The sequence below is a fragment of the Zea mays genome, chromosome 1 (genome assembly GCF_902167145.1).
Source record: "Zea mays cultivar B73 chromosome 1, Zm-B73-REFERENCE-NAM-5.0, whole genome shotgun sequence".
NCBI classification, from domain to species: domain Eukaryota; kingdom Viridiplantae; phylum Streptophyta; class Magnoliopsida; order Poales; family Poaceae; genus Zea; species Zea mays.
In genome coordinates, this window is record NC_050096.1 from 52,034,975 (window position 1) to 52,048,070 (window position 13,096).

General features: G+C 45.2%; 1 protein-coding gene across 2 annotated transcripts; it reads right to left on the reverse strand.

Annotated features, from left to right (window-relative positions):
* Positions 1–6,548: 6,548 nt before the first annotated feature.
* Positions 6,549–11,688, reverse strand: LOC100281467 (uncharacterized). 2 transcript variants are annotated; one of them, XM_008676540.4, is made up of 16 exons: positions 11,487–11,688; positions 10,305–10,548; positions 9,822–9,997; positions 9,419–9,481; positions 9,252–9,323; positions 9,022–9,129; positions 8,845–8,925; positions 8,700–8,753; positions 8,483–8,608; positions 8,307–8,396; positions 7,964–8,086; positions 7,770–7,880; positions 7,528–7,641; positions 7,309–7,365; positions 7,139–7,213; positions 6,549–7,034 (listed from the first exon to the last, which is right to left on the reverse strand). In XM_008676540.4, the coding sequence occupies exons 4-16, from the start codon at positions 9,458–9,460 to the stop codon at positions 6,951–6,953; spliced, it is 1,137 nt and encodes a 378-aa protein (XP_008674762.1). In that variant the 5' UTR covers positions 9,461–9,481; positions 9,822–9,997; positions 10,305–10,548; positions 11,487–11,688; the 3' UTR covers positions 6,549–6,950. The 2 variants fall into 2 exon arrangements, with proteins under 2 accessions (XP_008674762.1, NP_001147857.1); NM_001154385.2 differs by lacking the exon at positions 9,822–9,997 and having other exon boundaries at positions 6,552–7,034; positions 11,487–11,633.
* Positions 11,689–13,096: the final 1,408 nt, after the last annotated feature.

Here is a 13,096-nt window from a genome sequence, read left to right on the forward strand (position 1 = left end):
AACTGGGTCCCATCTAATTTGTCCCTTAAGTAGGATAGCAACCCATTAAAAGCTAGCCCTGCTAGCTCTTTGTCTGCGACATGGATCCGAAAGCATCGGTTTCTAGTGTCCCGGAACCTCCGGATATAATCATTAACCGATTCTTTGTGTCCTTGTCAGACTAAAGCTAAGTCAGCTAGTCCTAATTCATATTCCCCGGCAAAGAAATGTTCATGAAATTTACTTTCTAACTCATTCCAGGAATTAATGGAATTAGGAGGCAGGACGGTTTACCATGCAAAAGCGGTACCAGTAAGGGATAAAGAAAATAAACGAACACGAAATGCTTCTCCATCGGCCAATTCGCCTAGGTGTGCTAGGAACTGGCCTATGTGTTCGTGTGTGCTTCTTCCATTCTCACCAGAAAACTTAGAAAATTTCGGTATCCTTGCCCCTTGTGGATATGGGACAGTGTCAAACCGATGATTATATGGCTTTTGATATGATTGCCTGTCACACCCGGGTTTCGGGGCACCAAGACCCGGGCGTAAACAAAATCAACAGGTGTGCTGGGACCAAGTCTCACACATATGATGAATCATGGCACAGGATCGAATGTCACATCTTTACTATATAACAGGAATTCTATACAAAATAAATAATTACATTATAAGGAGACAACGGTCCAGCTACCCAAAGTTGACTGGGAGACGACGGCCTAGACCTCTCACGAACTCATCACATCATCCTCCATGCGCCTCATCCTGCGGTACATGTTCTTGACCTATGGGGGGTGTGAGACAGCAAGAGTGAGCTCACATACGTTCATAGCTCAACAAGTTGTGGGGAATAATGTGCATGAACTCGCCAAAGGTGGGAGCTCACGTGAAGTGTAAGGCTTACCAAAAAGGATGGTTAGAGCTGAGCATTGCTTTTAAAGTTGGTCAAAATTTTATTAGCAGTTACTAAGTATAAGTAAATACCAACCCAATTAAGCAGTAGAACAAAAGTAACAACATCACCTGCGATGCAATGCATATGACAAATTGAATTTAGTTCCATAAATTAATCATGTGAGGGTCCGAGCTGCTCTTGACCGTGAGCACGGCTGATATACCAGTTTTACACTCTGCAGAGGTTGCACATCTTTACCCACAAGTCATGTTACCCATCTGCCAAGGGATCGCGACTTCCCATACACCTCTACCGAGGAGGCGAGGCAGGGTAACACTACGAGGCCTTTACAAAGTTCCACTAGCTTCAGAAAACCCGCTACAGTTTATAGGAAGCTCCAATGCAGGGACCCCTCGCATGACCGCCATCGCAGCAAAATCATCCCAAGGGCCTCCCTACACTGACCACTCCCCTACTGCCCTTGCCCCTTTCAGGTAAGGTAGTCATCCACTAGCTTTCCTAATTAATCAGCCAAGGGGTCCCATTCCTCCCTTGTGGTAGCACTGTTTTCCCGGGTGGTCGCTCCATGTTCCAATTAACATAATGATCTTATCATGAACAATAATAATAAACAGATAATAAAAGTGTGATCATGAATAATGTATCTTCATACCCAAAACCACATAAAGCACTAGCAAGTACTACCCAAAAAGTTCAGTGGTAAACAAGGTATAAAGATAGACAAACTAGGGTAACCTATTGGGTCCCATCAAAATTAACCTATGCAGATCATTATGATTAATTAGAACATGAGTTGGTAAAAAGAAGTGATCAAGGGCACAACTTGCCTGGCACTTGAGATTCCAGGTACCAACTTGCTTTTCAGATGACACGTGTCCTCACTGCTAAACGTAGCAATATAGATAAACATGGTATAGGCAAAAATTAACATTACACCAAACATAAGAATAAACTGCGTAATAATAATCTACGCGTTGCTACGAGATCGTAGGAACGAGAACTACTAAAATCGGAGTTACGGTTATAAAGTTATGATTTTCCAAAGATTTAGGAGTCCGGTACATAAGATATTAAGCATCTAATTTTAATTTTAGATTTCATAACAAAATAAAGCTACCAGGAATAAACAATATTATTATGGATCTAATGCAATTGGAATGGATCAATTTGGATTTAAAATGAATTAGATATGAATTAAATAAGTTTCAAGATTTATTTTTATACTAAAATTCCATTTTTCCTTATTTAATCTCGAATTTCTTTTAGGTTCTGGACTGCGCACACAATTTTGCAGAAGCCTAGGGTCTAACTCATAAAGTTCAAGACCAATCCGTAATATTAACAGTATAAGGGTGGACGGCGGGTTTATTTAAAAGAAGTCCGAGGGCTCTTTTACAAAATTGAATAGCCGAAAGGGTATCGTGCTATTTGGGCCGTTGGATCTAAAGCACATGGCGCAGATTAGATTGATCCCTTAAGCGAATCGGTACGAAGTGGTAACCTTCAGATCAGGGAGCAACGCTCCAGATTTTATGAAGGACGGCCCACACATCTGGGATCCAAGGGACGCGAATCACCAAGCCGAATCACTACATCCCTTCTAATCTCCATCGTCCGTTCACGATCGAACGACAGGGAGCCTTTCTTCCTCCCTCAGCTGCCAGGCGCGACGACGCTCCTGCATCCCTTTCTCTCTCCTATCTCTCACTCTGTTCTCTCGTCTAACCTCACACCGGCCATGAAGCCCGCTCAGTAAAGGAACGACTACGTACAAAGAGTGACGCTTACCGAGAGTCCGGAACGGGGGTGGAGTCGATTGCTAGGTGGATGACGGCGAGCGTCCACGGCTGCGAGGGACTGCCCCAACGAGGTTTCCTTCCTTCCCTTGCGGCCGACACTGATGCGCTCACACGGTGTTGTGGCGGACTCCGTTGACCGGCACAAAGTCGCAATCACAGCGGAATCTCCGCGCCGAAACGCGGTCAGAGCCAGTGCCCTTCCTTCCCTTGCCGTCGCCGATGAGCGCAAGTCGGCGGAGAAGACTCCCTCACTCCCTCGTGGTTCTCTCTTTCCCGGTGACGAGGGTCCCCTGGCGGCGGTCGGCTTATATGCGCGCGGGGCGAGCATCCGATGAAAGGGGGATCTGGCGAACGAACTCCAGGAATCGCGGGAGCTAAGGCAGAGTCGTTGCAACAGACGCGCGCGACGCGGAAGCGACGAGTCCGACACCGGGGCCCCACATAGCGGTGTCTCCCTACCAGTGCGCGAGGTAGACGACCCAGGACGCCCGCGCGTGAGTCTGTTGCGAAGTTCCCGGCCATGGAATCCTTGTTGCGAACGTGAGCATGGTGAGAAGAACGTGCTGAGCACATGGGCCCACGCACCAGTGTGACAGCGGGGGTATACACGCTCGCGCAGGAGCACGCCTGGCGAGGGGGGCCCGGCCAGTCATCTATAGGGTGCACGTGGGCAGGGTTGGGCCGCAGGATGAAACTGAGGTGGGCCAAGTGAGTGAATTTGGCCCAAGCAGGTAAGATCTCTTATTCTTTTATGTTTTGCATTTTCTTTCTTTCCTTTCTTGATTCAAATTCAAATTTAGTTTGAAATTCACACTCAAAGTTTAAGTTCAACTTTTAAATGCACAGTCAAAATTCCAAGCATGGGTGCAAGGTTTATTTACTTCTTACTTTACTTAATGCCTCTCAATATAATATTGATGGAGTATTTACTCAAATAAATAGGAAATCCTCCAATTTATTTATTCTTCTGAGTTTAAATTAAATTTAAAAGCCCGTATATATTTGAGTCATCTAAATTTAATACTATCTTTACACATCAACACTTATTTAAATAAGTGTTTATAATGTATCTTTTAATGAAATAATAATCATTTAGTTGGATCACAAACCTTTTTATTACTTCTGTTCTAGAATACTTCTTGGTTTCAAAATTCAGTTCTCAAGTTTCAAAACTCAAGTGCAATTTGAGATTTACTAGTTTATTTCTTCATGTATTTATTTTGTTATTATTAATTTTTTATACAGATTTTGGGCCTTACATTGCCCCCACTCTGGCTACACTAACTCTGATCTTATCTCGAAATAGTTCAGTCATCTCTTCCCTAATTTTTTCCATTGCACCCGGTGGCAGACCACCGAATCCTGGGCAGTGGGGCTCATTTGGTTAGTCATTAGCATACCGACCTTCTTGCAGTGACCGATCGATAGTGTTGATCGGTCTATGATTGTATGGTGCGTTATGGTTTAAATATGTAGAGGGCAAAACATACTGCTGCTGTGGTATGTAATAATTTGGTGCATGGTGTGCAATAGCAGGTTCTGCATATGCGTATCCGGTTTGTCCGGTGTTAAATCCGAACTGACCGGTTGTGTTCGCCATTATCGGGACGTCATGAGGTAGTACTGGTGCGGCCCCGTACTGTCCGGCAGGGAAAGCTGGACGGTCCGTGTAAGGGCCGGATGGTCCGGGCAGAAGCTCGGATGGTATGACTGCGTCCAGGGTCACCGATCTGCCAATCAGGGATGACGGTGGTCCTAGGGCGGCCTCGGACTGTCCGACAGAGCAAGCTGTACGGTCCGCGTATGGGCCGAACGGTCCGGGCAGAGGCTCGGACGGTATGACCGTGTTCAGGGGCGCCGATCTGCCAAGCAGGGACGGCGATGGTTGTATTTGCCCTGAATATGAGTTCATCAGCATACCATACAAAGGCTGGGGTTGCGAATCCCCATTTGTTGCCGATGCATCAGACATAAATACCCTATTACTAGTTTCGTAAGATGGAAAACTAGGAGCAACAGACTTTTCCAACGTACGCGTTAATTTTCTAATTGACTCTTCTAACCCTCCAATATGTTGTTTCATTTGATTTTGCTGATGATCTACATATTGTTTAACAGATTGGATGTCGTCGGGTTTACTTACGTTGGGGACTTGAAGCGAAGATAGAAGAGATGCGGCGTTGGTCTCTCCATGTTTGATAAGTTTCTGGTGGCGATCCACCGTATATTGTGATAAGAATTTCTCCTTCGCTTGACACATGTAGTCCTCGTATTGCTGTTGCTCATCGGCCGTCAGACTTTCAACAGTCGGCTTTAGGATATTGTCCGGGGAGATATCGGTGTGATCTTTAGAACCGACCATTTGAGGGCCTGACTTTTAGTAGATCTAAACACCTGTCCCCCAGCGGAGTCACCAAAAGTATGTTGACACCTTTTCGGGCGCCAATCACTATAACAAGAACCGGCGGCGGTGCCCTCTGCAGAGGCGCGGACGGTCCACGACCTGCCGCAGGGCTAGGGTTCCCTGCCTGATGGCCGGACAGTCCGCGCGTGCGCAGGGGCAGCGAAGGTTGCCGGTGGCGCCTGGATCTCGCTCCGGAGAGGGACCCCGTCAAGGAGGAGAGATCCTAGATGTTGTCTAGGCTCGGCAGGCCGACCTAGACTCCTCTAATCGACGTAGAGCCGAAGAGAAGCGGAGAATTTAGGGATTGGAATACTAAAATAGAACTAAACTAGAGCTACTCCTAATGCATAAGGTAAAAACGAGAAATAGACTTGATTTGATCGATTGTTGGGGGTTAAATCGGCCGTAGTCTTTCATCTATATAAAGGGGAGGTCTGGATCTGCTTCAAATGGTTTCCCGAGTTAATCTCGTGGTTTTAGGTAACAAATCCTGCGAGAAACTAGAAACCCTAACTGACTCTGCGTACGCGCGAATCGTCTACGCCACCACCACGAACTGTTCGAACCGTAGACCGTCCGGCCTCAGGGCCGCACCGTAAGGCTCTTTTTAGCTTTCAACACCATTTTGTCGATAAGGGTGACGGTGACCCAGTAGTAGCTGGGGAGTGCGACGAGGAACATGGCCTTTGAAATCTCGAACACATCCTGCGTTTATATCACCAGGAGGGCTTCGGGCCGTCCGCGAGGCTCTTTTTTAGCTTTCAACACAGGGAAGCCCTTGCCATGTCCTTGCTCTCCGTCCATAGCACCGACGCATCCTCCTGCTCCGGACCGAAAGGCGCGAGCTTGACTTGCCGTTGCCGAGAGAGTGCTTGATGATGAGCTAGGGAGTTGACGACGAACAGAACACAAAATAACTAAAGCAGCCGGCCAGAGTAGCTGTAGCTCACCGAGACCGAGTGGGACTGGCCAAGGGAGTGCTTGATGGCGAGCCTCGTGTCCTTGTTGATGAGCATGTCCTTATTACTAATGCTTGTGGTCGTCCGTTTTTCAGCTTTGTTTAAGGGGACCGTTGGAGTAGACACACTATTTCATTTCTAAAATTTTTAGTCTTTCTCTAATAATCAATTTTTTTTTTAAAAAAAAAGCATTTTTTTAGAGTTGCTCTGAGAGCCAGCCACACTATTTCACTTCTAAAAATTTTTAGTCTCTCCTCAATAATCATTTTCTTTTAGAATTGCTCAGCGGATACTTGAGGGAGTGGAGCTCAAACGAGGGACCCTGGTAATTTAGGGAAGGAAGAACATGTTTTTAGGCTGGTTTTAGTGTTCTTTTGGAGATGCTCGAATAAACATTCAGTTTCGCTGTGTCACACGACACCACGCAACGCAACCACCTGAATCCGCCCCTGCTAAAATTCAATTATCACGCAAAATAGCACAAAGAGGACAAAAGACCAAGTGTGCTCACCTCATACATCTAAGTAATAATGTTTATTGTGAAGTAATACATCATCGAACAAATTGAAGGGGGGCTAAGCTTGAAACCATGAACTAACAGCTGGTACTCCCTTACACCATCTGATGCATGTATCTACTTCGTTACTACACACACTACTACAGCCTTGATTGTGGTTTCCATTCCATCCAACCTCCCGACCATGAAACGAACTAAACACGCCAGTAAGCTCATCCACAACAGCCTCCAGGGCGGTTGTTTCACCGGGCTTACTACAAATAAACCAAAGAACTTGCTTGCAAAACCGACTCTGCAATGGACACGGGATCATCCGAAAGAGAAGCTATGTACAAAGGAAAACCGGCGCCGTCCAGTGGAAAGTTCAAAGGGCACTTTCATGCTGCCGCGCTGTTGCCGTCCACCTCGCCGTCGCACTTCCACACAACATCCTTCAGCTGGGTCGACAGGCTTCTGTAGAACTGTTTTACAATTACAATACAGTTTAATTTTGAGTATTAGTACAATGTGCCAATGTTAAATCATACAGAGAACCGTCGTGTGGCAGGATTAGTAGAGACCGTACCTTTTGGAACTCCAGAGTGTCCCCCTTCGCCTTCTTGAGCTCGACTACATGCAGGGATGGGGCTATTTGGAAAACCTAAGAGTTGGCATGCACAAACAGAAAGGAATTGAGTTATTCTCTTTCGATGCTTCAGCAATCTTGATTTTTGTCAAGTTGATGTTTTCAGCTACCTCAGTTGCAACATTCAGATTGCCCTTTCTACCTGCTTTCGGGTTCTCCATCCGCATCTGGAAAGAGCAGACACAGCACAGCCTTATTAGGATCTGAGGTATGTGGAAGATGGCAGCAAGAGTTCTACTTACTATCTAGATATTCAAGCCAAAATTTTACAACATAGGTCGAAAGCAACAAGAGGAATATTGTACATAACAAACTTCAGTAGGAAATACCTTGTATTTTTTCTTCTGAACATCAAAGCCAAGCGGCTTTGCAGCTTCTTCGATCTTTGTGATTATCTCTTTCGGGGGGCACTGTGAGGTGAATCTTGTCTCTCTTTTATACTCCTGCCATTTTTAACCAGAAATAAGATCATTGCAGATTTATACTTTTTATAGTGCATTTCAAATAACAGTAAGGTAATAAAATTTGGAAACCTAAAATTGGCCAAGAAGACAGGAGAGCTATGACTGACCTCCTTTGCTTCAAACAAATTCTCCAGATTCAGTGCCTGGTTTAGAGAAATCAGTTCGAATGCATTCATTGAGGTTGGCTGATCTTCAGTTTCCTCTTTCACATGCCGGTCCTGGTAAACGAATCAGTAAAACACAGTTACTCACTTAATTTCTACCACAGAAGGCTAAAGATTTATTGGTCCATCTGACTCACTTCTGAATCTCCAAAAGCAGCATCCACGTCATCCAAGCTAGTTTGATATTTCTCGTCAAAAACAGGAGGCTTGTACCCCTTTTTGAACCAAGGATGCTCCAGTATCTGAGAAATCGTGATTCTCTGGTAAACATCCAGGAAAATCGAAAAGCCAGGTAAGTTGAGATTCAAGAAATACTTGTCGGCAGTTGAAACTGAAATATTGATGTCAAGCCACATCCATATATGCTTATGTTTCATAGACACATAGTTGCCACTTGTCCATCATTCTTAGATTACATGTATGTTTAGCATATTGATGACCCATTTCAACAACTATGCTCAAAAGCTATATGATACTTACAGTTGTAGGATTGGGATCAAGAATTCTGGTAATCATGTTCTTGGCCCCAGCTGAAAACCAAGAGGGGCAGCTAAACTGAGCTTCTGAAATCTGTGATTGCAAAGGGGGTATTAAGATATGCTAAACAACCACAAAATCATGTTTTTTCTCTTTTCTCTATTTTTCAACATTGGTACCTTCTTGTATAGGGCGATGATGTTGTCATCCTCGAAAGGTAAATATCCAGCAAGAAGAACAAAGAGGATTACTCCGCAAGACCAAATATCTGCAGTTGCACCATCATAGCCTCCATCCTCGATCACCTACAATGATCCAACACAAATATTAGTTAGGTAACCTTGTTTGCAACCAAAACATGATTAATCTATAACAATCAAAAAAGAGGGAACGTACCTCAGGGGCAACATAATTGGGGGTTCCACATGTTGTATGAAGCAGACCATCAGCCTATAATAATACTTATAAGATTAAATGAAGCCAACAAGAGAACATGATGCAACAACTATACGAAGTTTATGGGAAGTGGTTCCAACTTTACCTTCACTTGCTCGGTTAAAGCACTTAAACCAAAGTCAGAAACTTTGAGATTTCCTGCAGCATCAAGCAGCAAATTCTCGAGCTGCAAATGCATGTTCAGCATAAATATGTCACTTGTCTGCACTACTGAACCCATAATATATTATAGAACAATCACAAAAGGTAACTTAGGCTTCACCTTCAAGTCTCTGTGATACACTCCCCTACTGTGGCAGTAATCAACAGCATTAATCAGTTGCTGGAAGTATTTACGTGCTTCGTCTTCCTTCAACCTTCCATTAGTAGCCTGGTTGTCATGTTTTTGCATAACAGCAGAATGAATTAATAAAAAAAACATGATCATCTAACTCGTGTTAGCAATGTCATGTACGACAAAGTGTTTCAAACAGCTGATATAGTTCCACTTACAATGATTTCGAAAAGCTCTCCGCCGGTAACATATTCCAGAACGATGAAAATTCTTGCTTTACTTCCCATCACCTGATGTAGAAAGCAAAATTTCATCCAAATAGTATCAGAGCATAGGCATGAGCAGAATATACATCATGAAGTGTGTGTAGTTTTTCGGATCTTACCTCAAACAGTCGAACAACATTAGGGTGCCTTACTAATTTCATGATACAAATTTCACGCTTAATCTGCATTGAATTTAGGATGATATCAGCACGAGATATGTCAAGTACGCAGCACCAATCTGTTTAAAAGACGCATACAGCAAAACACACTCCCGAGGAGTAAATTAAACAATACATGTATGCTTGCATCATGGTTATGATTTAGAAGTAAAGCAGAGGAATAATGAAGCCAACTACAGTGTAACTGAGGAAACGGACGCCTAACAGAGCACTGATGAAAACATATACTGAAGTGTGCAAACTGAAGCCAACTGGAAACAGTCATCCACACTGAAGTGTTCAATTTGCACAAAGTTCAGACTGCAACTGGAAACAGCACAAGGCACCAGGAGAACGAACATACTGAGTTGGTGCAGGTATGACTTGAACTGGAAGACCACCATGTGGATATATCTCGATGGCATGCAAATATGCAGGTATAGTATCGACGTATCGTTTCTTAATTGAAGTTACATCTTCCTATGCTCCCATGCTGTCACGGCAGCATCCAAGGAAGAAAATTCATTCTCCACCTCGTTCCTTTTGATAGAAAGATGTAAGTGACGGCAGTGAATTTTGATTTTTGACGAAAGGAAATCACATGGTCCAGCTAGTGACTGTTAGGAACGAGGACATGATTGGCTGCATGGCAAACTGAACTCCTTACCATTTTCGAAATCGAAAGTCACACAACACGGCTTCGACAGGGGAGCATAAAGGCTTTTAACCTCAATGTTTGTAGTTAACTAAAAGTTTGATCCATGCATCATGGTACTGACAGAAAATGGATATAACAAGAAGCTAGCCAGTGCATGGTCTCAGAAAGGAATAGTGGACGGATACTGACCTGCTCAACCAATCTGTGCCTCTTAACCTTCTCCTTGTCAAGGATTTTGATAGCAACAGGTTCCCCGTTTTCAGTGTTCTTAGCAAACCGGACCTTGGCGAAGGTCCCTTCCCCAATGGTGCGCCCGAGCTCGTACTTGCCGACGCGGCGCTTCACCTTCGGTGACAATGCAGCCCTCTTAGCCCGATACATCTTCCGACAGATGAAGGTTACTGTGAACCTTCAGGCTATTCTCTTCCAACACCTACAGTTGTTCAGTGAACCAGCCGTTGCGTTAGTTGTAAAACTACCCATTCATGTTCACTAAGCTGTAGTTACCCCCAAAAAGAAGTTCATCAAGCTGTGGTTGGAAAAAGGAGAATAAAACACCAGAGAAGGGAGAGAGGCGAGATGATATCATGTGATAGGTGACCGCACTTATATTATCTGAGTCGGTAGTCGGTTACACACCCTTTTGAAAGGGAGAAAAAAAAGAGCACATGAGTTTCGTTTGACTGAATCTGGTGGAAATTTCTGGGTAAAGAAACAGCAAATGGGACAGGAGACAGTAAATATTAAAAAAAATTACTCTCTCGCAAAAACAAAAACAAAAAAACTAGTACGCGAGATGAAAATGATTTAAAAAATGACCGGACATCTCTCCAAAGCAGAATGATTCAATCCAGCTAGTGCAATATGAAAGGTAGGTGAGAGACACACGTTCCCACAGATGGCTGAGACTTGTGCAGGCAGCGCATAAAGTCGTATAGGCAGAGGCAGCGGCACCAAGAAGCTTATAGTACATATTAAACAGCCAGCACTTGGTGACCAACTGTTAACGGATCAATCATAACCCAGGACCGAAGAAAGGCGTTGTACAGATGCGCGTCTGTACTGCTGAAAGAAACAGCAAGAGGGGAGAAGAGCCTGGCGTCGAGGGAAAGGTCACACAAACATACACACATACAGACGAGCAGGGAACGGTAAGCCCGCCAAAGGGAAATGCACATCTCTCATCACAGGACAAGCGAAACGAAAAATGCCGCAACGACGAGCGGCCTTGCAGCCCCGAAACCAAAGCCCACGGTCCGGGAATTGCGTCTCGAAAGAGGCAGATGCAGAGTTCGTGCAGCGCACAGCCAGAGCCAGCACAAGAACCAGATTCGGGGCGGGCGGGCGGGCCGAGGCACTGGATGCTCTCACCTTCCAGCGCTGAGCCCGAGCGCAGGCTGATCGGCGGCTGCTGCGACTGCGAGGAGCTCCGTCCGACGGCTGGGGGAGAAGCGAAGCGAGTCTACCAGGTTGATTGGATTGGAGGACGAGGAGGGTGTGTTGTGTGCTCGACGGGGGGAGAGACGAGGGTGGTGGGGTGGCGCTATAAAGGAAGCGGTGGTGTGATGCGCTGTGGCCTGTGGGCAAAGACGGCCAGGGCCAGGGCCAGGGACAGGGACCCCGCCACCAAAAGTTTGTTTGGTTGCAATTGCACAGCGTTGGCCACTTCACGCGACCCTTTTCAGGCCCCAAGGGCTGCATGGCCATGGCCCTGCACTGTACTGTGAATACACCTTCTCCCGGTCTCATAAAATTAGATATACATATATACTTCGTATAATATATACTGCTATATATTGAACAATTGCGTTGCATCAGGGATAACTGTGAATACAATTTCATGGAACAAGAGTAACACAGATTAGCTTATTCATTTATTAGAGTCAGGGCCGCGCCCGCGGATGGGAGTTCCAACGACGGAAGAAGCGACACAGACATTCTCTACTCAAGTATATATATTATTATAAAACCTAACTTCCCTTGGACCAAATATTTTTTTCACTGTGCTCCTCCAGAAAAATATATAGTCTCACTTGCTATCATGTTGTTCAGTCAAACCAATTGCATGCAGGTGGAACAGGGACACTGGAATTTCATACGTTATAATGCAGCACAAGAGAAGCGGCTGCTGATCACACCCACCTGTGACTGACGGTGTGCGCCCTTCCTTGGGCTGGTGGTGCCCTGTCTGTGCACGTCTGCCGAATTAAAATATAAGCGAAGGGCAGGAGGAGTGGAGGACCAAACAGCGATGTACTGCCAATAAATCCGGTGGACCCTACTCCCAGTCCCAGCGTTGGGTTGTTGGCTTGGCTGCACCCTGACCCTGCACGGACTGAGTGAGCAATCACACAACACAACCACCAGGATTTCGGGACGTTCTCCTTTTTCTGCAAATGCTCAGAATGATCACTGCTGCGGTGTGTCGCCTCGGTCGGTTTTGTGTGTGTGTGTGTGTAGGACAGCCAGTCGATTGGTCGCTTTGATTGGATTGGACGGGGAGGAGGAGTTCGACTCCTTCTGGGGAAAAGGATTATTACGTGCGCCAACTGGATCGATCTGACCCGACACCCGAGCGAGCGTGGATGCTCCTCTTCCATCGGCGGCGGATATCCGACCAGTGTTCTGCTGAATGACAGCAAGCCAGTGCTAGCTAACATTCCAACTCTGGACTAATCGAGATCTAAAGAATCTAAAAAAATAGCAAGAAGATATATTAATCTGTATCCCCTCCGGATCTAAAGTTTATAGGTATTCTGAGGCATCCACTCTCTCTTTCCTTCTTGAGCACGTACAACCTCATTTGATATACGGGCATAAACGAACTATTTGACTTTCTATACATATTATTTTTCTTAACTGTATTTATAATCTAAGGGGCTCAGGTTTGTATCCATCTCTATATGACTCTTCACACATATTGTCTTTTAACTGTATTTATGGTTTTGCGGTCTCATGGTCGTATGACACGGTCTCTTAAC

Bases quoted from the DNA above. Each gene is read 5' to 3' on its own strand.
- LOC100281467 (NM_001154385.2), bottom strand. From the start codon at position 10,496: ATGTATCGGGCTAAGAGGGCTGCATTGTCACCGAAGGTGAAGCGCCGC. The intron at 8,754-8,844 runs GTAAAGTTGGAA...GTATTATTATAG, and splicing joins CTTTAACCGAGCAAGTGAAG to GCTGATGGTCTGCTTCATAC. The intron at 7,035-7,138 runs GTACGGTCTCTA...ATTGTAAAACAG, and splicing joins ACACTCTGGAGTTCCAAAAG to TTCTACAGAAGCCTGTCGAC.